Genomic DNA, 24,234 nt, shown 5'->3' on the forward strand with positions numbered 1-24,234 from the left:
TCAGCCCAAATTACCTCACAGGGTTGTTGTAGAAAATAGGAGGAGGAAGTTGTGTTGGATATGTTTCCCACCTTGAATTATTTGTAAAAATAGTAACAATGGAATACAAATAAAGAAATAAATACTTCAAATTGGCTAACCTACAGAATGCTGGGACTCGTTACTCCTATCAGACTGATATTTTGGAAAGTTCTTGCTGTTATTTCTATGGAAATGACACGGTACTGTTACCACTCAACCATGGTCTTTTGATCCTAATTTACAACATTCCTGACACCTTACCACAAGTCAATAGGAAAGTCTGGGAATCTTGTAGGAAACAAGTCAATGGGCATCACAAGACCATGGTTGATGAAAGCATGGCAGCAGATATGGATTAGCATTCTGTGTTTAAAACATACAGTATGTGAGAGAATAACCTTGTGGGTTATGGGTTGTCTAATTTTGCTTTAAATATAAATTAGTTAATACAATTTAGCACACAGATTGTAATTTATAATAATGATTGAGATAAATGTCTAGCAATTGTCTAGCAATGAGACAAAAGCTAACCATCTTTTCAGGTGATGGACACCACCATGCAATTTTGTATAATGATAGCCACACACAAAATTGCTAATAATAATATATGAAAAGAACACAAAGAGATTGCTAAATCTTGCAGGAATCTCTCTATTCTAAATCCAAAATGTCATGAGCGATATTGATGACCTTGTCCTAAATTACTGGAATCTTCTGAAATTTTAAGATTTTATTATATTTCGGTCATTTTAATTTTCTTATTATTTTTGTGGCTTCATTGTGTGTTATGTAGCGCACATTTGTGTTAGCTGATAAGACAAAACTAATATCTTGTGCTGAACAAAGTTCCTCTTTTGAGCAAGAATTACATTTATTATTCCCATGGTATCTGTTGTAGCTATTGTTGTAAGAATTATGAAGCCAAAATATTTATCATTAAACTTAACTCGTGATAGAGAAGCTACTTTATAATATTTTTAGAAGCTGTTTCTTCATTGGTCATGATTTCTATTATGCAAAGTCCCTTATGCTAGAAGTAGTTGTAGTTTGAACTAAAGCTCTTACTTCCTACAGTCTATCTAAATGGTCGGATTCTGAGTTGTGTCCAAATGAACCATATACTGTCCCAAATGAACTTAAAATCCAAACAATAATTGAGAACTAACATTGGCAGAAGCTATTTAGCTTACTAATTTTATAGCATGTTTTGGCCTTTAAAATAGTTATACTACAAGTGTGTTTTTGGTAACTTGAAGACATTTTACCACCAGATCATGTGGTAATCTCCCTTGGGCCTTGATCTGGAGAGTTTAAGATTGTCTGAAGTTGTTTTTACCTAAAAGTCTTGAATTATTTCTTTTCCTTAAATTTAAGGACATCAAATAAATGTATATATCCTAGTATGGAGAATATGTAATATCCACAATGGTTGAGGAGAAAAAATGGGAAGGATACATATGTAGGCCTGATTTTGCTAAGCATAATAGTAAGATCTATTTTTCCTGTACCATATCAAGTTTCAGCACATGGAGGAGATCAAGTTTGTTTTCTAGACATATTATAGATTACTGTATTAAACTGATGGTGAGTGAAGGAGACAACATGGTTACAACTTTGAACATATTATGTTATAACTTTATTAGGATCTCCAATCATTTATATAAGTCCTCCCAAGATCATAGTCAATAACTTTTGGGGAAAAATAAGAGATCTTTTAGGTAAAAAAAATGTATGTATCATCCTGTGCTGGATTTAGTGAAGTTCACATAACTGTATACATTTAGACAATAACCCGTATGTCAACTATTTAGGTGTGCAAATCATCCCGAACGTACATTAAAAGGCAAGAAAAAAATTTGACTACAGTAGTGTAATTATGTGTGCCTGCTTTGGGGAAGCAGAGGGGTAATATTTGTCTGAGCAATCCAGTGCTTTCCCTGTCTTTGGCTTTATCTGTTAAAACTTGTCTTTTTTTCCTTCCCCTTCCCTTTCTGCTTGCACTTCCTGTGGCAGGTCAATGAGGTAAGGAAGACATATCTTAAATAAGCTAACTCATCCATTAACCCTATCTGCATCAGTGTCTGTCTGAGCCATGTCACCTCATAACTGCAGCCTCGTAACATCTTAATAAAAGAGTCCTTGGAATGAAAAGAGGTTGGAGCAGGTCTTGTTTACAAAAAAACAAAGGGGGGGGGAGGGAGGTGGGAGAATGCTTCCAAGCAGCACTTGTTATTACCAGCACTCATCAGCAAAGCAACTCAGATCTTGTCCTTCCTTAACAAGGTATAAAGTCATTAGGAAGGAATTACTCCTGTCATTAAGTTTGCACTGCTACCAAATGGAACGACTTGGTAACCTTTTATTTTAAGTGTCGCATGTTAGCTCTTCTCTCTTTTGTTCTTTATTGTCATAAAGCATTTTCCCCCAAATCCATTATGTGTTTACTTTGCTCTTTTCTTTTCAGTTACGCAGTTCTTTCAAGCAAGCTTTTGGAAAAAAGAAGTCCCCCAAATCGGCGTCTTCTCACTCCGACATTGAGGAGATGACAGATTACTCATTGCCTTCTTCACCAAAATTACCACACAATGGTACAGTGGTATCTACGCCATTACTCAGAACTTCACATTCCAATTCCCTGTAAGTTGAATCTGCCAGCAAAAAAACCCATAAATTTTATTTTAATATTGTAATATTACACTATACCAAATTTAAGTCTCATTTTTCTGGAGATTCTTCTATAAGGCTCAGGTAGATTTTCTTCATCATAAATTATTTGCTTTTCCCATCAGTTTATCTCCAGACCTCGTATCTCTTGCAGTATTTACTTCCTCATTCTTTTTTCTCCATTCGCCTCAGTTTTAAAATTCATTCAGTTTATGAAGAAATTGCTGCATTTAAGATGGCAATATTTTAATAAGAATTTCTCCTTTACTTCAGGGAAGAATATGTGCATGTATTTTTCTCTTTGCTTCATTCATTCCTCTCACTTACACTGCTGCAAGGCTAAAGTGAATTCAATCATTTTTAAACTTCTTCCCAGCTGATAAAATCCCTTAAATCACTTTTTGTGCTGTAGTTGCAAACAACAGTTGAACACAAAGCTGCTGATATCTTTGGTATTTGATAATGGGCAATTTTCATTACAGGCATTTGAAGCACAAAACATGAATTTCTTTTAAAATTAAAAATGCATTTTTAAAAAACTTTAGAAAGGACACCTTCATGTTTAGAATATTTCAATAATAGACCTGTGAGATATTTGAAAATGAATGTAACCATAAAGTAGAAATATATTTGACTGTTTCCTAATTTGCCCTGAGTAGTGATTATGAAGTGGAGTTTTCTCTCTCAGGAAATAATTTCAATTACCAGATTAGTAGTTGAAATTGACTGAGATGATGAGAAGTTTTTTTCCAACAGCTACTTTAGGTTATTGTTTAGATCAGCGGTCCTCATCCTTTCCGGCTCTGTGGACCAGTGGCGAGGGGGGAGGATTTCACGTGCATGCCATTTGCACAAATGCAGCTTTGCATGCATGCTTACCCGTTGCTTATGCAACTCGGTTCCCAACGAGCTTTGGCCTGGCACTGGGCCATGGCCCAGGAATTGGGGACTCCTGATTTAGACTACAGATGAGCTATTAAAGTATTTGAGGGGAATCAAGAAAAGTGATTGAATATATGACATTTTCTAAAAGATTAGCACTGTCCTTATATTTAGTATTTATTATTTAATTAAGGTTCCATATTACTGGATATTACAGCTGATAAAATGCAACAAAAATAGGGAATGGAAACCAAAGTATCAGCAGACTGATACTTTGTATGTATTCATAAATTAGGAAATTTGTATGTATTTATATCTATTCATAAATTAGGAAAGTATGATTTCAATCAACTTTCCGTAAAATTCTCAGTGATCTTTATTCACTTAATATCACTTTCATCACTTTGAAACTTCCCTGTCCATGCAGTTCTAAATATTAGGTAATGCTTAAAGCCATGACAGTTTCTGTCGTCAATTAAACTGTGATGTGAGACAGGTTTTGGCAAATATCTGAAGAGTCAACAGCTAATAGAGAAGGAAGGAAGGAAAAGGCACAGTGCTATAGTGTCTGCAGCTTCTGAACTGATTTAGTTGCTTTCTGGATTCTGTTATTAGAAAACAAAAAAATTCTGTTGTAAAGATCCCGTGCAGATAGTCATTGACTTACGACAAAGTTACAGTGGCATTGAAAAAAGTAATTTGAGAACAGTCCTTGAACTTATGACTGTCACAGTGTCTCTATGGTCATGTGACTGCAACTTAGACGCTTGACAACTGGCATGTATTTAGGATGCTTGAAGCACCCCAGGTCACATGATCGCCATTTACAGCGGTTCCAGCTGTCTTCCAACAAACAAGCTCAAGGAGGGAAATTGGATTTGGTTATCAACCATGGCAAAAAAGGTTGCGAAATCAAATGTGGTCATATGATGACTCACTTATCAATGAAATTCTGGTCCTGATTGTCATAATTTGAGGAGCACCTGTAATAATGAATATGACACATAAAATCATACATTAAATCAAGTGTGTGCCATTTTTCTATATACAGGTTTCACTCAGGTCACTATACTAAAATTGGCAGCATTACTTTTTAATGAGTAAAGGGGAAATTCAAAATTTTTGTAGCACTTTACAGTTACGGTATTAGAGATAATCTTGCTCCTTAATGAAAAGTTTTTTACCTCAGTCTACAGCAAGTATTTCTACAGGGTCTCATTTACTATGTATTGGGCTACGAGCAAGCTCATTTTTTACAAGGTTCCCTTCATTAACATCAAAGGAAAAGACCTCCACCAGGCAGAAGTGCCTAAAGTGAGATGCTACTAGATCAGAATATTTGAAGTAGGCAATTCTAGCAGAATCCTTTTCTCAGAAGCAAGATCCATTGTGCAATTTACTCTGAAGAGAATGTTCATAGCTTTATGGCCTAAAGGCTGCTAACATATAAACTCACAAATTCTCACCAACAGAATTGCAGACATAGGAACAAAGCAACCCTAACTTCAAATCACAAGAAGCAGCGAACTAGGAAACAACCTTATATTATTTACATTGTCAATAAATAACATTTCAGGATTGTGTGTATGTGTGCTCACTTTGCTAATTGGAAGACAGCCCTTAGCGAAAGATAATAGTGACTCTCAACTTTACACAGTTGATTTTGTAATATAACCAGAATGTAGTTTTAATAATGAAAGTGGCTTCTGCATTCTAAGAATAGTTATGTGTGGTCTGCAATAGTTTTAAACGGGGAGTGGGAAGAGATGCAAAAAAGTTGCATTTATTACATAATGGAGTGTTTATATTTCTGTGGCAACATGCAACTTTCTTTCCTTCACCTTTACATGAATAATCCTATCCACATTTCCCAAAGCTGGTGGTAGGAACAGAGCCCAGAGCTGTGATGGCACAAGTGGTTAGAATGCAGTATTGCAGGCCCACTCTGCCCACAGCCAGACTAGGTCAAAGTTGACTCAGCCTTCCATCCTTCAGTAAAATGAGGACCCAGATTGTTGGGGACAATATGCTGACACTGTAAATCGTCCAGAGAGTGCTGTACAGTGCTAAGTGCCTAAGTGCTACTGCTATATGAAGGAAGGAGAGGATGGAGGTGTTCTTTTCCCCAGCTTCTTACTTTTGCAGTGTGCTAAATAACAGTGAAATAGGACTGTAGGTGCAATGCATTTTATCTCTAGAATGCTACAGTTGAATTTCCATGAAGCAAAATAAGAGGAAAGGAGTTGGGAAAAGAAGTTCGCTTTTTCATCCACTTTTGTTTTGTTGCCACTGCTAATAATGTTGTCAGAGTTTAAACGCAGGTATCTGGAAAGTGAGGCCAAGGGCAGCACTATCAGTGAAGGGGGAGGGCTGGTAGAAATGTTCAAAGGGAAGCCCCAAATTCTACTGAAGCTTGGTTTCTCCCAGTGGAAGAATTTTCTCCCAGTGAAAGTTCACGTCTCCTTTGATGGCCAATTTTAATGCATTCTCAAGGTTACATTCCAAGTCTGAATTCTTTGAAATGCACTAGGATTCCTTCAGAATTCTCACTGTGCTTTGTTGTTTCTTGCCAGCTGTAGATTTATTTTTATTTAAAAAAAAAAAAAGTGAACAGGAGGTATTTATAAAATATGTATGTGAAAAACTGCTAATAAACGATGCTCCTGATCCTTTGTGTATTGAGAAGTAATTCAATTTAGTTTTGTAAAGCGAAGGAAACAGGGAGCTGACTCTAGGAAAACAAAGGGAGTCTTTTTTTCCCCTTTTCTTTAACTGGGCTGTATAGAGTGCAAAAGAATGTTTTATGTCTGGAAAAGTATATGTTTCCAATGCCCTCTAGAATAGTACAGGGAGGCCCAGCTGTGCACTACACCTGCTGAGTCTAAATCTTTCTTTAAGGCCATCAATCTCCCAGTGACTGCTGCTGCTTCTCCATCTTCTTAATGTACTTGGGATTTCCAAGTTAAATGGATTTTCCACAGAATCAATACATCTAACAGCAAGTTACCTGCAGAAGCTAAACAGCTGCAGTGGATCAGAACAAGCAGTACAAATACAGCCCCTGTTTGAGACTCATTAAAATAGCCACAGCTTTTCTTCACAGCCACAGCTGCTGAAGGAAAGATTCCATATGGCTGTGCAATCTTGGAAATGAGTTGTATGCGGGCTTTGCTTCACACTCTAACACATGTACTGTACTAAAACATTTCTTCCAGTTGGCTCCAAAGCACTGTCCAGCCCTAAAGAATAGGACGTAAGCATAAATTTATGTCTTGCTCCGATATCATTTTCAAATAATTATGTCCGATGAATCTTAACATTAGCATAAAAAAGCTTTGTTGAAACCAAATTTTAATTTTACTATGCATTGTTTATACCTCCCAATATAACCCCTCACATCCTGGACATAAACGTTTCAACTTCTTCCCTCAAGATGATGATATAGGGCATTGCATACTAAAACAACTAGACACAAGGACATCCCCACCCCACCCCAAATGCTACACTCTGCTGGACAACTAATTCCCACAACACTGTAAAGCTACCTAGTAGGGCTGTATTACTATTATCCTTCTCATCTTTTCTATTACCTATTCCTTATCTTCTTATGACTATAACTTTGTTGCTGGTATCTTATGATTTATATTAATTTCTATTTAGTATCCTAGTATGAATTGTGTTGATTGCTTATTTAGTATCCTATGACTATCACTGAGTGTTGTATCTTATGATTTATGATGAATGTATTTTATGATGATTATGATCATAGTTTATCACTTATTTCTTGTATGTGCACTGAGAATTTATGCACTGGACACAAATTCCTTGTGTGTCCAATCACACCTAGCCAATAAAGAATTGAATTGAATTGAATTGAATTGAATTGAATTCTATTCTATTCTATTCTATTCTATTCTATTCTCTAATCTAATCTAATCTAATCTAATCTAATCTAATCTAATCTAATCTAATCTAATCTAATCTTAGCTTGATTTTTTTTTAATAACCTCCCAGAATTTCAGAATGCATTGACAGTGAAGCTGAAACAGTTATGCAGCTGCGAAATGAGCTGAGAGACAAAGAGATGAAGTTGACTGATATCCGTTTAGAGGCCCTCAGCTCTGCTCATCAACTGGATCAGCTCCGGGAAGCTATGAACAGGATGCAGGTAGGAAATGTGTAGTCCACCCGGGAAGCCTGAAAGCAGATCCATTGTGCTAAGACATTGGTGGTATTCCATTACGCTTTCCATTGAGCAAAGATAACTGGGTTGAAACCAGGAAGTTTTGTATGTACCAAATGCCAACGCAGGGCCTTAAACTACAGTTGCCATGAATTGTCATCCAGAAGTTCATAAGAAACAACATCGTTTGCTTTGTTCTTTGTAGCTGAGACTCTCCAGAGCTTTGATAAAATTGTACATCTGTGTGTTTCTCCAGCACTCTGCAGATGTTTACTTGAACATAAAAGAGCTTGGAGGTAGATAGAAGATGGAATATGCATGAAGTTTATCCTTTCTCTCCCCAACTCCCACATGTTTCACTTGAAGGTCTAAAGAGGAGAGCTGCAGTTAGATTTGCTTGTTTGCTTATGCAGCTGTTTTGGGAATGTGATAAGGCAGGGATGTGAATTATTCAAGAAAGTTGTACTTACATTTTCACAACTGAATGTGTGAGGACTGAAGACACTGTGAGGCAGATTCATAGTATGCTGCCTCCTTTATCGAGTTTTGCACTCTTATACATTATTTTGTTTCTTGAATTTTTGTTTCATAAGTTTGCCTTGCTATCTTTATTGTTTTTATTTTCTATAGTGTGCAATTAAATTTGCATCCAAAATAGGCATTTTGGTAATATCTGAAAGTATAATTTCAATGGAGAAAAATGGAAAATTATATTAAAACATTGTACACCCTATAGAGTCAAGCCACACCCATCATAATTTCAATAACATTTCATCTTTTATGAGCAATTTTCCCTTTATAAGATTGTATCTTTTTTTAGATACTATGTTTTTGGATTTGTTTAAATTTTATAGAAATGCAACAAAATAACCTTCTGGGAGGAATCGTAATTTCAATATTGTCAATAAACTCTATTCAAGTTTGCTTCTGACAAAGACCACTACATTTAGTGATATGCACCACCTGCATATTAGGTTTACAATTTAACTGAGAAAGGTAAACTTTTGTTGCTGGATTGTCAGAAACACATAGGTCAACCGAGGAAAGAAAAGCTGCAAATGTTTCTTTCTTTAAACTTTGGAGAGTTTCAGTGGAGGGGTGAAATGCTCCCGGTTCTGACCGGATCACCCGATTCGGTAGCGATGGTGGTGGGTGGTTCGGAGAACCGGTAGCAAAAATCCGTGCGCCCCCCCCACCATGCCCAGCTGAGCCGCGCAATCATCAGAGGCTTTTTTTTTTAACTTTTAAAAGCATTTTTTCTACAACCTCTTCCGATGAAAAAATGCTTTTAAAAGTAAAAAAAAAAAAAGCCTCTGATGATTGCGCGGCTCAGCTGGGATCATCAGAGGCTTTTCAAAGCATTTTTTTCTGCAACCTCTTGGCCAAAGAGGTGGTAAAAAAAATGCTTTGAAAAGTCTCTGACGATCCCAGCTGAGTTCTCTGATTGGCAGAGAGGCATTTTTAAAAGAGCTTCTCTGATGATCCCAGCTGAGTTCCTGATCGGCAGAGAGGCTTTTCAAAGCATTAGAAAAAATGCTTTGAAAAGTTTTTTTTAAAAAAAGTTGGCCACACCCACCCAGTCACATTACACCCCCCCCACCAAGCCATGCCCACAGAAGCGGTAGTAACAGATTTTACATTCCACCCCTGTTTCAGTGTGTATACAGTGTACCATTTTGACTCCATGCAAAGTCTTGCTCTATATCTAGCGATGACAAGATAGACCTTGTCTTTTGATCAGAAATAAAAAGTTCATTGGAAGAGGGTACTTTCAATAAAGAAAGTACAAAAGAAGGAAGCTGGATCTCAGCTAGAATCTACGTATTGTGTAGGTATATGTATGTAATTGTGTCTATCTCCACTTGAGATGGAGGTAGTAATTGGCAGATATGTTTATACAATGTTGGCTGCCTATCTTTAGGGATTATGCTGGAACATAAATTTGTACTTCCTTTATTTATTTATTATTTAAATTTGTATATTTGTATTTGTCTCCCGAAGGACTCAGGGCGGTGAACAGCCAAAATTAAAATACATACAATATAAAATGTAAAATAATTTAAAAGCAGAATTAAATCGAATTGGCTTCCCAAAAATTAAAACCATTACCCTTAAAATAACCCATTAAAATTTTAAGCCAGCCCAGCTTGCTGAAATAAGAAGGTCTTCAAAGCTCGACGGAAGAGTTTAGACACCCTGATCTCTATGACTCCTTCCAAATCTTATATTTTACATTTCTATGATTCTATGATATAATGATCACATTCAGATATAACAAAATATATTTGTGTTTCTACCTCCCTCACTGTTGTTGTTTTTTAAATCCAGAGTGAGATTGAGAAATTAAAAGCCGAAAATGACAGATTGAAATCTGAAAATCAAGGCACCTGTAGCAGGGCCCAATCTCAAGTTTTCATTTCATCATCTCCAAGGCAGTCTATGGGTCTGTCACAGCACAGCCTGAACCTCACAGAGTCAGCTAGTCTTGGTGAGTATACAGGAAAGTTAGTGAGCAAATTTTTCTCTTGTAGCTGTGAATTCAATTAATAGATAAGATGTTGGAAGAACAGGGATAGTAAATCTTTCTCCTATAACTGAGATAGTTCTTCTATAAACTGAAGTGTAATATAAACATGACATTCTAGTTATGACCTCAGGTAAAAATAAATCGCATTCAATGATCTGATTGCAAACATTTAGTAGAGTTACAGTTTTATTTTAAAAAAGAAAACTTTGTGTTAATATTTATGTGATCTTTGTTTCTTATATAACTATTCCCAGTTGCTAGGGGATTTTCATTTGTTCAAAGTCTGCTTCATAATTTTGAAAGTACAAAAGCTGACATTTTAAACAGAATGCGAACCTCAGTTTTCTTTTATAAACACGTTTCTAGCCCACATAGTAACAGTCATAACTAGAATAAGATGCATGTCAGAATCTCAAAAACCAAATCAAAAATAACTTCCAATATTTAAAGATAGAATCTGTGTTTCCCCACCAACAGATATGCTGCTGGATGACCCCAGTGATGGTTCTTCTCGGAAAGAAGGTGGCAGGCATGTTAAAATAGTTGTCAGCTTTCAGGAGGAAGAGAAATGGAAAGAAGTGAGTCAAAATATTTTTGGCCATGATAATATGTTGTTAAGAAATACAGGTGGTCCTCGACTTACAACAGTTTGTTTAGTGCAGAGGTGGCTTTCAGCAGGTTCTGACCAGTTCTGGAGAACCGGTAGCGGAAATTTTGAGTAGTTCGGAGAACCGGTAGTAAAAATTCTGACTGGCCCCAGCCCCATCTATTCTCTGCCTCCTGAGTCCCAGCTGATTGGGAGGAAATGGGGATTTTGCAGTAACTTTCCTCTGGATTTGGGAGGGAATGGAGATTTTACAGTATCCTTCCCATGCCACGCCCACCAAGCCATGCCCACAGAACCGGTAATAAAGATTTTTGAAACTCACCACTGGTTTAGTGACAGTTCAATGTTACAATGGCACTGAAAAGAGTGACTTATGACCACTTTTCACACTTATTACCATTGCAGCATCCCCATGGTCATGTGATAAAAATTCAGATGCTTGGCAACTGACTCGTATTTATGACAGTTGCAGGGTCCCAGAGTTACGTGATCCCCTTTTGCGACCTTCTGATAAGCAAAGTCAATGAGGAAGCCAATTCTCTTAACAACTGCAGCTATTAACTTAATAACTACAGTGATTCATTTAACAATTGTGGCAAGAGAGGTCATAACACTGGGCAAAACTCACTTAACAGCCGTCTCACTTAGCAATGGAAATTTTGAGCTCCATTGTAGTCATAAGTTGAGGATCTACATAAGGTTACTGTTTTCTGTTTATAGACTGTTTTTCATCCAGGGGGCCCCAAATCAACAAGAATTAGTTCTGACACCAGATTGAAATGGGTCTTGAACAGTGGTGAAATTATACCGGTTCGCATTAGTTCAGGCGAACCAGTAGTGATAAAAGCTACCTGTTAGGCGAACCAGTAGTAAAAAAAAAGCTACCAGTTCCTGCAAACAGGTATTTCCGATGATCAGCTGTGCTGCATGATTTAAAATCACTATAAAGCAGGAAATCCTGCTTTCTAGTGAATCTAAATCGCACAGCACAGCTGTTCCCCCCAACAGCTGTTCTACTTACCTTCCCAAGCCTTCTTTTTCCATGTGAAGCACATGTTTGGCATGCACCGCACATACACGGTCAGTGAACCAGTGGGAAACCGGTTCAGATTTCACCACTGGTCTTGAAAATATATTTGACTTTGAACAAGATTTACCATCTTGCTCAAAACATAACTGGAGAAGGGTGTTAAACAGTGAATATGTCAGCACGTTGTTCAAGTAGCTCTTGAGTACGCTGTCACCTTTTTCATGCTATGTGACCTCCATAAATTGAAATCGAGTATACTGGGTTTTATTCAAACTAAGCTTCGTTTTCAAAAGCTGGACAAGAAAAGGTCATGTAGTAATTCCAGAAGTGCTTCAGTGCTGAAAAGACGAGTTTCTAACCTGGATTTTTTAAGCATATGTTTTTCCCCTCCTTGTTCCTTATTTCCTTGCTGCCTCTAATGTACGATTCTGCTTGGACTACTAGTCTAGACTTAATGCCAGCAGCCATGGTTGTGGTAACTGTTCTGAAGTCCAGACCTCCTAGTGCTTTAGGAATTTAGAATTAACAAATAGGGAAATTGAACCAAGCATACCTAGCTTTGAGGGGAAAGATTTTCAAGCTCTGTCTTGTACATACTGAAAAACGTCCTCTGGCTTTTCTCTTTTCTAGTTTTAAAGTAATTTAAAGAATTTGGGGAGGGGGCGAGTGATTGAACACCTACATCAGATGTAGAGCAAAGGGCAATGGACTTTTCTGTCAGTAGAACTTGTGTTAGGCGAAATTAATTATTTTGGACCTGATTTCAATGTAAGAAAAAAAAATATATCCTAGTCTGATGTTTCAGTCTCAATAAAATGTTAATTTTGATGTATACCAGTTTCTTGGTTTTAGATATAAAGTATATCTAGAGAATAGTTATAAAGATATAGATATAAAGAATATAGAGAAGGATGCTTGGGCAATATCTTGTGAGCTACTGAACAAGAGAGATCCAAAGATATGTAAAATTACACAAGAAATCATGCAATATTGTTTGCCAATAAAAATATTCTTCTCCATTACAATTAATGTCTGGTATAAAGGTCTTACATCCTTAACAGTATATTTTGGAATAAGATTTGGTTAAAGACTGTGGAGCAATGCTGCTGGATCATAGTAAAATATTGTGAATTACTGAATTATTAATAGAATAGAATAGAATAAATAGAATAGAACAGAACAGAACTGAACTGAACTGAACTGAACTGAACTGAATTGAATTGAATTGAATTTTATTGGCCAAGTGTGATTGGACACACAAGGAATTTGTCTTGGTGCATATGCTCTCAGTGTACATAAAAGAAAAGATACGATCATCAAGAATCATAAGGTACAACACTTAATGATAGTCATAGGGTACAAATAAGCAATCAAATCATATTAGGAAACAGTCAATATAAATTGTAAGGGTACAAGCAACAAAGTTACAGTCATACAATCATTAGTGGAAGGAGATGGATGATAGGAACGATGAGAAGATTAATAGCAGTGCAGACTTAGTAAATAGTTTGACAGTATTGAGGGAATTATTTGTTTAGCAGAGTGATGGCATTCAGGAAAAAACTGTTCTTATGTCTAGCTGTTCTCGTGTTCAGTGCTCTATAGCATCGTTTTTTATTTGAACATCTTTCTTTTATTTCCTTTTTACAAACCTTTAATCCCTTTTATCGGGGTGGAATCGGGGCGACTGAGTGGCGCTGAGCGTTGAACACTTCTCTTTTAACACACTTAAATTTTATTTAGGATTCTAGGCCTCGCTTATTCCTAATTGGCTGCATAGGAGTCAGTGGAAAAACCAAATGGGATGTTCTTGATGGTGTTGTTAGAAGACTATTTAAGGTAAATAATGTTATTTTTGACATCTTTTCTAACAGTGCCATATTTTGAAAACTATGTCGGTGCTTTCCATATATAATTTATTTGATTGAGACCTAAAAGAAAACTTTTGGATTCTTTGTTGGTAAGTAAGCATTTACGATTAATTGTACAAGATTTTGAGAATCACATCTTATCTCAAAGTTTACGTAAGAACTAGTTTACTATACCTGAGATGATTTGATATTGAAAACCAAGTTTACCTGTCAGCAAAGATCATCGAGCAAAACAACCAAAACAGTTTCAGGACCAAAATCAGGTCTAAACTCTGACAGAAATGGTTCTAGAACAATGTGCTTCATTCTTCCAGAATTTGCCATTGCCTTCTTCCACATTTGGAGCTTGAGTCGGGTTGACAATCCAATCTAGCCTGCAGACCTTGGGTTCTACTTTTACTTAGGCATAAATAGCACTACAATTTGGCACAATTTAAACTACAAAAATTGCAGTTGGTCTAGATCGGGAGTGTCAAACTCACGGCCTATGGGCTGGATGCATCACGGGCTAGCTACCCCCAACCCCAGTTTAGCGAAGGAGGAAAAAGTTGTGATATATCAGGTGACAACAATGTGACACCATGAGTTTGACACCCGTAGTCTAGATTACGTTGATAAAGCTGTAAATAAATTGGCACATATCACCACTTTTGGTAACAATGCCTAATTAAGCTTCTTGGTTAAAGTTTTTGAAGAAATTGAGGAGGCAATCACTAATCATTCTTAATGCTATCATTGATTGATTGTCCATAATGTCCATTTTTCCTATAATGCTTGTGCCATATAGCCATAGAACGTAAGTCAATCAAAAACCCCAGGAGTGATGGATTAATTAAACCCATCCCATGAATAATATATTCTCTATAGAAATATACTTCTTTAGTTGTAGGTTTGAAATTTCTTCCTAATGCACATATGCACTTCTGCATTCTGTAATCTCACTCTCAAATTCAACAAATGAAACAACATTGTTTTTGTTTATTGCAACCTGTGAGCTTAAAAGTATAACAACCACATTTTAATCAACATTCATTGTGCACAACTGCATTTGACAATATGGTTGAATAGAAAACTACGCATGGAAAGCATCAACCTTTGCTTCTCTACCTACCTGGACAAATACACCATCAAATCAGGTGAATATCCAGAGATTACCATTCTCAGGATTCAAAATAATTAAACCAGCCATTCTAAACTTGGAATATTTTACACTCAGAAGATTTTGCATAGTCCTAGTGACAGGGAAATATTTGTCACGATGACAATAGCTTCTGCCTTTTAGGATCAACCATGAACAGTAAAGGAACAAGCAGTCAAGAAATACACCACAAGCTACACTTTGTAGAACAGTAATGAAGACCTTGGAAAATATGTTCAAATGCCATGATGTGTTTATATTTACAAAGACCACAATTGTGCAAGCTATGGTATACCCTGTGGAAATGAAAGTTGGACTTCAAAGAAGCAAGATAGAAAGAAGATTGATGCCTTTAAACATAGGTATTGGAAAAGATTCCTGAGAATATCATGGATAGTCCAGAAGACAAACGGGGATGGATCATTGAACAGATCAGTCCAGAATTCTCACTTGAGGCACAAATGACCAGGCTTAAATTATCCAACTTCAGACACACGAGAAGACTTGACTCTCTGGAAAAGGCTGGGAAAGATGGAAGGAAAGAGAATGACCAGCAGCAAGGTGGATGAATTCAGTTACAGTGGTGATGAGTGCAACTTTGGGGGATATGAAAAAGATCATATCTATGTGGATATGATATGATCCCTATCTATGTGGTTGGCTAAGAGTCAAAAATGATTTGATGGCATATAATCATTTCCTAAATATTTGCTAAAAAGCATTTCTTTTTAATGGAAATTGCACTTGATTGTGAAGTTTTGTTCTTAAAGCCCAAACCCCATCGGTATGTTAATTTTCTCTTTTGCTCCCTCTTCCCAGGAATACATCATTCATGTTGATCCTGTGAGTCAACTTGGTTTGAATTCAGACAGTGTCCTGGGGTACAGCATTGGGGAAATTGTTCGCACAAATAGCACAGAAACACCTGAGCTGCTACCCTGTGGCTATCTGGTTGGTGAAAACAACACCATCTCTGTGAAAATCAAAGGTAAATTGTAGCTGATTTATTTATTACAACTCTTTGTAATTGTAGGTTTTACAGATTTCAACTTTGAAGAAATCCCAGGGGCATAAGAGGATTTAATTAGTTTTCTTTCTGTCTTTGTTTCTTGACTAAATGTTGTTTCTCCTTCAGTTGCATTTCTTACTATTAGTAAGAAATGTCACATGCAACCACATTCCTATGAACTTTTCATGTCCCTGTTTGTATAGTTCTACTGGTGAGCCTCCCATAGTCTCATTGCCCAGGTTTTGTATATACAAGACTAGCAAATAAAGACTAGACTTTTTTATTCACAGCCTAGTTTCATGTACAGAGAGTCCTCAGATTATGATGGCAATTGGGTCTGGAATTGTCATTGTTAAGCAATGTCATATAAAGCATGAGATCATGTGACCACATCAGTTAGCAACAGTAATCCAGGCAACCCCTAATGCCGTTGTAACCCTAAGATCATAAATTTTTAAGTGGGAAGTGGTGGGGAGTCCCATGTAAGTATGTAAGGTTACCGCAGGAGACTGAGCATGGGGCTGAGAAGGATGCACAGACTGCACACGAATTGAAGGCGGAGATGTTGTAGTGTGGCACAAGTGCAAGGAGCTCATAGGTTAGAAGGAGGAAGAGCATTAGTTCCAGTCTGGGGTGGAATTTATCAAAGCAATTTGCAACCTTCCATGCCAGATTCACCATAGACCTTTTTTTGGGAAACCAGCAGGGAAGGTTGCAAATGGCAATCATATGATTGAGAGGCTGCAATCATCATAATTGCAAGGGAATGTCAGTGTTGGTGTTCTGCTTTTAAGGGCTTAAAATGGTCAGTAGGTCTTGTGATGGGAGGGTCATGTCAGGTGAGGGTCTATTGACGGGTCTTGTGATGATGTTGTGAGGGGTCATGTGTGGGTCACATCAGATGAAGGATTTGTGAGGGGTCTGATGGAAACTATGGAAAGCTTGACTTTGACAACAGAAGTGTACTACTTATTTCATTAGTCAAACCTGGAAATTTTCCTTTTGAAAAACCATGTAAGGCATGTTTTTAATTCTCTAGCTTACAAGTGGTAGATTTTTGAAGTTCTTTCTTGCAAAATGTTGACACTGATTAGGATCTGTTCTACTGGACTCCATTGTACTGCATTATCTCCCTCTTTCTATTCCATTCTATGTAGAAGTCATTTTTCTCTTAAAAAGGAATGTTCTTTGAGAATTATTATGACTATTTTACTTATTTATCAAAGTTAATAAAAAACTGAAAATTAAAGGGCTTGAGGATGGGAAAGTTCAAATATGTTACATATGAAATACTGCCACTTCTCTCTTGTTCACGTAACATAATAAAAGCAAGGAAAAGGTTTGAATTGTGTTTTTTCTAATATTACAGGTATTGTAGAAAATAGTTTGGATGGTCTGGTGTTTGAGTCTCTAATCCCAAAGCCAATTCTACAACGTTACGTGTCACTCTTGATAGAACATCGGAGAATCATTTTATCTGGTCCAAGCGGCACTGGAAAGACATACTTAGCCAATCGCCTGTCTGAATATATGGTGCTTAGAGAGGGCAGGGAGCTGACTGATGGTGCTATTGCAACCTTTAATGTGGATCACAAGTCCAGTAAGGTAAGAAAAAAAGTTACAGATACTGAATTGGTGAAAATATTGTTTCTGGAAAATATTGTTTCTGTGTTGAACATAGGGACCAGAGTTTTATTCTCCTGAACTTTTGGACTCATGCTAGAGCATGGGTGTGAAAGCTTGGAAGACTAAACCTCTGGTTCTGGTGACTGACTCAGATTGGATCCAGAAACATTATACTGGGATATCTAAATTTGCTTTCATTCATGGATATTGTTTTTGTTCACAAATAATTTATCTTCCAGAGCAAACATTTCATAGGAAATGAGTTCTCATACCTTGCCACAGGGGTGTCAAACTTGGTTTCATTGAGGGCCGTTTCAGGATGGTGTTTGACCTCAGGGGGCCGGGGTGGGTGTGGCCAGCATGACATCACTTTCGTTGGGGGGTGCCTGTGGCGGCCCGAGTGCTCTGCCAGTGAAAATAGGCTCCCAAGCTCCATTTTCGGCTGCGAGGCCTCCTGCAACCCTCTACCAGTAAAAATGGAATTCAGGAGGTCCGCACGCAGGCCTCCCAAGCTCCATTTACCCTGGCAGAGGCACCGCGGGCCGTTCCTTTGCTATTTCCAGGGCAGTCCCATGGGCCGGATCTAAGCCAGATCCATGGGCCTTCCGTTTGACACCCCTGCCTTACCAAATATATTAGGCACTTTGCTTGAATAGTAGATTGATACGATTTCTGGTATGCCTTAGAGACTGAGAAGAGGAATCCTTCTATATAATGAGAAGTGGTATTCGGTTACTAATTAATGCCTTTTTGGATTTCCTCTTCTGTCTCCTGTAATGATAATTTGTACTAATACTCTACAAAATCCACCAATACAATGGCATTCCTGGAAGTGCAGTGTCTTGATTGGTGTCTTAATCTTTTAGGAATTCCAAGCTCGTCAGTGCTACTTTTCTTTATGTCTTCTTCCTTATCCGGGCATATAAATGCCAGATTTTCATAACTACTGCTTTTCATAGGCCCTGCTCTACTCCTGCTTTAGATATATCTCCTGTTCAGATATGAGATCAAGGTAAACCTTGCACCATATAGAAAAGCAATTACATGCTTTGAGGATCACTATTTCAGGATTAAGCAAAAGAACACGGTTATCTCAGGCAAGATAACCAGCTTGCCTGAATAATTATGTACAGAGTTCATTCAAAATAATTTTTTAAAGAACTACTAAATTGCAGTGTGTTACTAGCAATAGCAATACCACTTAAGACTTATATACCGCTTCATAGTGCTTTTACAGCCCTAGAGTCAGCATATTGCCCCCAACAATCTGGGTCCTCATTTTACGCTGACTCAACCTTGAGCCAGTGAGATTTGAACTGCCAAACTGCAGCTAGCAGTCAGCTGAAGTTGCCTGCAGTGCTGCACTCTAACCACTGCGCCACCTCGGCTCTTACTGCTGTATTTTTTCCAAGGAACTTTTTAGAATTGAACCAAACAGCCTTCATCACCTCCCAAGATCTCTAAATCATAATTGCAAGCCGGGATTTTATTTTTCCCTACTGCATTTTTTTTCTTTTTTACAGGAACTCCGGCAATACCTATCCAACCTGGCAGACCAATGTAGCAGTGAAAATAATGCAGTGGAGATGCCTCTTGTAATCATCTTGGACAATTTACATCATGTCAGTTCTCTAGGAGAGATCTTCAATGGGCTTTTGAACTGCAAGTACCACAAATGGTAACAGCCATTTTTTATCTTTGCCTTTCATGGTGGAAAGGCTGTTTCTCTACCAACAAACCTATTCTGTGAACCTTCACTTAGCTGACTTCGGTGCCCACAATCGGAATATTGTTTATTTACGTATTTATTTATTATTTATTTATTTATTTTGTCAACAAGTACAAGGAATCAAGTAACAGAATAGACATAGACATGGACATATACTGTATAAAAGGAAACAAATCAGCAAAACATAACCATAAACACATAAAATGAGTACATATAAATGGACAGGGATGGTAGGCACGCTGGTGCGCTTATGCATTTAAATAAAACTTAGTAAAGTATTATTGATTTTAGTTCAACTACTACTCAGAAGTAAGCATTTCTTTTAAGTGAGCATGAAGGATTTCTGTCTGAATATAATCTATATAATATAATAATAATATAATCAGTAAAAAAATATAATCAATAAAAAAAAATACTATTATAAATCCTGCAACCAAAGGTTTGACTGAAGATTCATTCAAATTAGTACATGAATTGTTTAATAGCAATATAGTTTGTTTGTGTGTGCTGCTAAACTCTTAAGTTTTTGTTTAAAGAAATGTTAATTATTAGTTAATTAATGTTTAAAAATCAACAACAAAAAGTAAATCAATTCCCTTTCAGATTATTATTACAGATCACAAGAAATTCTAAGGAGAAATTATATTTTCATGAATATACCCTGAGATTTGATTTAAAGCTAAAATTAGACGCTACATTCTATAACCGATAAACATAAAAGACATGACCACATAGCAAACAGAAATTTAAAAAATCTAGAGCAATTCCTGGCTTTTCATTTTATCTGTATCTATAAAATTAGGAGATCCCTAAAACAAATATCCCTATGCTTTCATTATATAGACTTCTCCAGCTTCTTAAAGATTCAATATTAACAGAAGCTTTGGGAGAGATGGAAAACACTAATCTTTACCAGCCTTTTTCTGCAGAGTTCTGCCAATATCTGTATTTCCTTTTTTAAAAGCCAGTCCTTCTTTCATTTATAGCACAGAATGGCGGTAGTAATTTGAAAATGTATAAGGTAGTTATACATAAAAAGTATAAGGTACTTTTTCATGCAGCTGTTGATAAAAATAGGATCGTTAACATGATCGCCAACGTCCAATGACGGATATGGCACAAGAAGAAGATAAGGTAGCTAAGTTGTCCATGCCCTGTTCTACACCCCTTGTCAAGTATTGTACCTTTCAGGTAGATTCTGAATTCTATCATGAGCAGTACATCCAAAGGGCAGTAGGTTAAGAAAGTGTAGGAGATGACCAGGCTGAGTCCAAGGGGAGAAGTCAAGCATGTCATCAGTCTCAAGTCCCTTCATGCCCACAAGAGTTCTAAGTCCAGCCCACCCAGGGGTGAAATCCAGCAGGTTCTGACAGGTTCTGGAGAACCGGTAGCGGAAATTTTGAGTAGTTCGGAGAACCGGTAGTAAAAATTCTGACTGGCCCCAGAGTGGAGTGGGAATGGAGATTTTGCAATATCCTTCCCCAGGAGTGGGGAGGGAATGGGGATTTTGCAATATCTTTCCCCTGGAGAATGGAGATTTTGCAGTATCCTTCCCCTGCCACGCCCACCAAGCCACACCACACCCACCAAGCCACGCTCACAGAACCGGTAGTAAAAAATTTTTGGTTTCATCACTGAGCCCACCTTGAATTCCACTGACTCTTACCTACTGCTTTGACCATTAGTAGTTCAGATTCTTTTAGAGAGTGTTAGCATGTAATAAACCTGTATTCATTTGAACCACTTTGACTCCTGATTTCCTGGCTGCTTTAGGTTTCATTGGAAGACTGCTTTAGATTTTATTCATGTTTTGATTTCTCAATTTCTTTTGCTTCACATTCCGACCACTTTCCTTTTCAGTAACTCTCCTCTTTTAAATCTTAATTTTTTTCTAACTGTTTTTAAAATGTTTTTCAAAGACTTAACTGACCATCTCCCTGAAAAGTAAATAAAATATTCTAAAGCATTCCAGAAATTCAGCTAGCATGGAGGAGCATCACAATAACTCTGGGATGGAATCTATTCATATGTTATGTGTAGGAAGCAAAAAAGCACATGAGATGTAAATTTAAATGTAAATTTAAAAAAAAGATTTTCTAAAAATAAATGTTGGCTAACCTTTTTTCCTACAGCCCTTACATAATTGGAACAATGAACCAAGCAACTTCCTCAACACCTAACCTTCAGCTGCACCACAATTTTAGATGGGTACTATGTGCCAATCACACTGAGCCAGTCAAGGGCTTTCTTGCCCGATTCTTGAGAAGAAAACTCATTGAAACAGAAATTGGCGGCCGGATGAGAAATGCAGAATTAATTAAGATTGTAGACTGGATTCCCAAGGTTTGGCAACATCTCAACAAGTTCTTGGAAGCTCACAGTTCTTCAGATGTTACTATCGGTGAGAAATAAAATAAAATAAATAAAATTTATTTTTCCTTATGTACCTTTTTTTATTTCTCTTGTCATTGTATAATGTTATGGTTAAAATAAATGCATCGGTTCCTCCTTACTGAAAATAATCCACTTTACATTTCTCTTGATTTTCACAGGTCCCCGCCTGTTTCTGTCTTGCCCTCTAGATGTGGATGGGTCAAGGGTTTGGTTTACTGACCTATGGAACTACTCCATTGTTCCCTATCTTCTTGAGGCTGTCAGAGAAGGTCTACAGGTAAGCACAGTTTACAGAAACCGGGATATAAATATGACAAATACAGCACAGGTGCACTGTTTGCGATCAGATGGGACCTTGCAAAATCCTGTTTGTGATCAGATAGGACCTTGCAAAATCCTGAAATTCCTGGATAACAGGCATGGGACCCCACTTTATTTTTGTGCCCTTTCAGAAAGCAGCCACAAATGTCCCAAGAGGCAACAGAGCCGACATTTTTGGATCTGCTTTTTGTCATGTTTTGTTTAGCGTTAAGGGGAAAATTCTGACGCTTAAGTCACTGAGTTTTCCTTTTTAAACTTAGCAAAATGTAAGAATTGCCCCAATTTTGGAGGTTGGGTTTTTTTAAGGATTGCTATGTCTCTACAAGAGCCAATCTTTTACCTTTAAAATCCCCCCTTTTTCTCCCGAATGGAATTAAAAATATCAGCCCTGCTTAAGTGCTCTGAGACTCTTAAATTTATTTATTTATTTATTTATTTATTTATTTATTTATTTATTTATTTATTTATTTATTTATTCATTCATTCATTCATTCATTCATTCATTCATTCATTCATTCATTCATTCACTTATTTAATCACTGTGTCTGGTGGTGCAGTAGTTAGAATGCAGTATTGCAGGCTAGTTCTGCCAGGAGTTCAGTCTTGACCGCTTCAAAGTTGACTCCGCTTTCCATCCTTCCAAGGTCAGTAAAATGAGGACCCAGATTGCTGGAGGCAATATGTTGACTCTGTAAACTGCTTAGAGAGTGCTATAAAGCACCATGGAGTGGTATATAAGTCTAAGTGCTATTGCTGTAACTATTTAAGGCCATGTGCTCCTCACAGGTAGCCGTCCTTGGTCGATGTCCTCATTAATCATAGACAAACTTAATGTTCTTGATTTCTAACTGTTTTCAGTTCTCATTAGCCCATTTTAAGAAGGCATTTCCATTTTAAAGGGCTGTTCTCCAGAAATTTCATATTGGACTTCTGCATTTCTGAGCAAGATGATGCCTTCCTCTTCAGGTAGATGAATGATTATCATTCGTGGGGCCATATATTCCCTGCTATATGGAAGGAAATGCAGACAGTTGGAATAAATCCGCAAGGAATCCTTGATTAGATAGTGTCGAACTAATATTCTCCAAGCTGGACTATTGTTAGTACAGTAGTACAAAGAATAGACATATAAAACTAGTCCACTGAAGGCATTCATGTTGTACCAACACAGGGAGCCATGCTCAGGGCAACTAAAGTTTAAAAAAAAAAAGCCCTAGTGCAGACTTCTCTTTCCAAATGTAAATAATTGTTTTGTTGAGGTCAAGTTGCATCAACAACAGGATTTTAATCCTGATGCAAACAGTTGGTTTTCTGTCTGCTGCAGGGACTTTAGCACTATCAAATGAAAAAATATTATATTTGGCATTCATTTCCATTTGGCAGTTCTCTCTTTCTCTTGAGGGTTTTTAATGCTTATAAACACATTTTATGACTTTGAAATGAAGAACAGGACCTGTCCTTTTTTCTGTCCACTTTGGGCACATCACTGTTGAAGGAATATAGCATAGTCTTTGTCACAGGGAATTCAACTTTGACCCATGAAGAAACCATTGTAATAGCTCCCACTTGCTCCAGTTTGAGTTTTTCTGGAAAGTTAAATAAACTTTTGACTTGGGCTCACCTTAGTTATTCACCAGCTCCTGAAAAAGGGCCATTTTCTCTCCACTCTTGTGTCGTATTCAATTTTAAATAAACTTATTCTGAAACAAAAACACATAGAAAGTGTTTACAAAAAAGAAAAAAAACTATACCATATCATTTTAGCTGTAAATAATTCCAATTCTCTACATAGCCATCTAATGCAAATATTCATGTACACGTATATTGATAATACGTTGATATATTTACCACCTTGAAATTGTTAAAGACAGACAACTAGTAATGGGAAGAGATGGATCAAGAGAAAATTGTAATTTTAATTTACCATGATTCAGAAACTAGCGCTTGACATATTAAATAGTGATTTGCACATTAATAAGCTATATATTATATTCTGATTATAGAGAAATTAAGTCGGAAATAATGCCTTTCACTATTTCTAAACCACAAAAGTCTGTGAATGCTTAAGTTTAACTTTCAATATTTGCATGAATATCTATTACAGATGTAACACAGCAATAAATTTGATATGCATAATGCTTGTCCATCTGTCTCCAAATATATTAAACAGGTTGTTCAACAGGTCATATGGGTCTCTTTGTATATTCCATTCTTTAGAGCAGTGTTTCTCAA

The 24,234-nt window shown here is 37.0% G+C and overlaps 1 protein-coding gene across 10 annotated transcripts in view; it reads left to right on the top strand.

Annotated features, from left to right (window-relative positions):
* NAV2 (neuron navigator 2) overlaps positions 1 to 24,234 on the top strand; it is a 604,864-nt gene that overhangs the window by 575,402 nt on the left and 5,228 nt on the right. For all 10 annotated transcript variants that reach the window (XM_060687633.2, XM_087877652.1, XM_034417265.3 and 7 more), the window contains 10 exons: positions 2,486 to 2,658; positions 7,582 to 7,735; positions 10,079 to 10,238; positions 10,755 to 10,855; positions 13,658 to 13,753; positions 15,743 to 15,911; positions 17,302 to 17,537; positions 19,082 to 19,236; positions 21,420 to 21,688; positions 21,840 to 21,958. In XM_060687633.2, coding sequence (XP_060543616.2) covers positions 2,486 to 2,658; positions 7,582 to 7,735; positions 10,079 to 10,238; positions 10,755 to 10,855; positions 13,658 to 13,753; positions 15,743 to 15,911; positions 17,302 to 17,537; positions 19,082 to 19,236; positions 21,420 to 21,688; positions 21,840 to 21,958 — 1,632 coding nt within the window. The remainder of the gene's footprint in view (positions 1 to 2,485; positions 2,659 to 7,581; positions 7,736 to 10,078; positions 10,239 to 10,754; positions 10,856 to 13,657; positions 13,754 to 15,742; positions 15,912 to 17,301; positions 17,538 to 19,081; positions 19,237 to 21,419; positions 21,689 to 21,839; positions 21,959 to 24,234) is intronic.

Source organism: Pantherophis guttatus, chromosome 1 (assembly GCF_059756535.1).
Source record: "Pantherophis guttatus breed Tessera chromosome 1, ASM5975653v1, whole genome shotgun sequence".
Lineage (NCBI taxonomy): Eukaryota > Metazoa > Chordata > Lepidosauria > Squamata > Colubridae > Pantherophis > Pantherophis guttatus.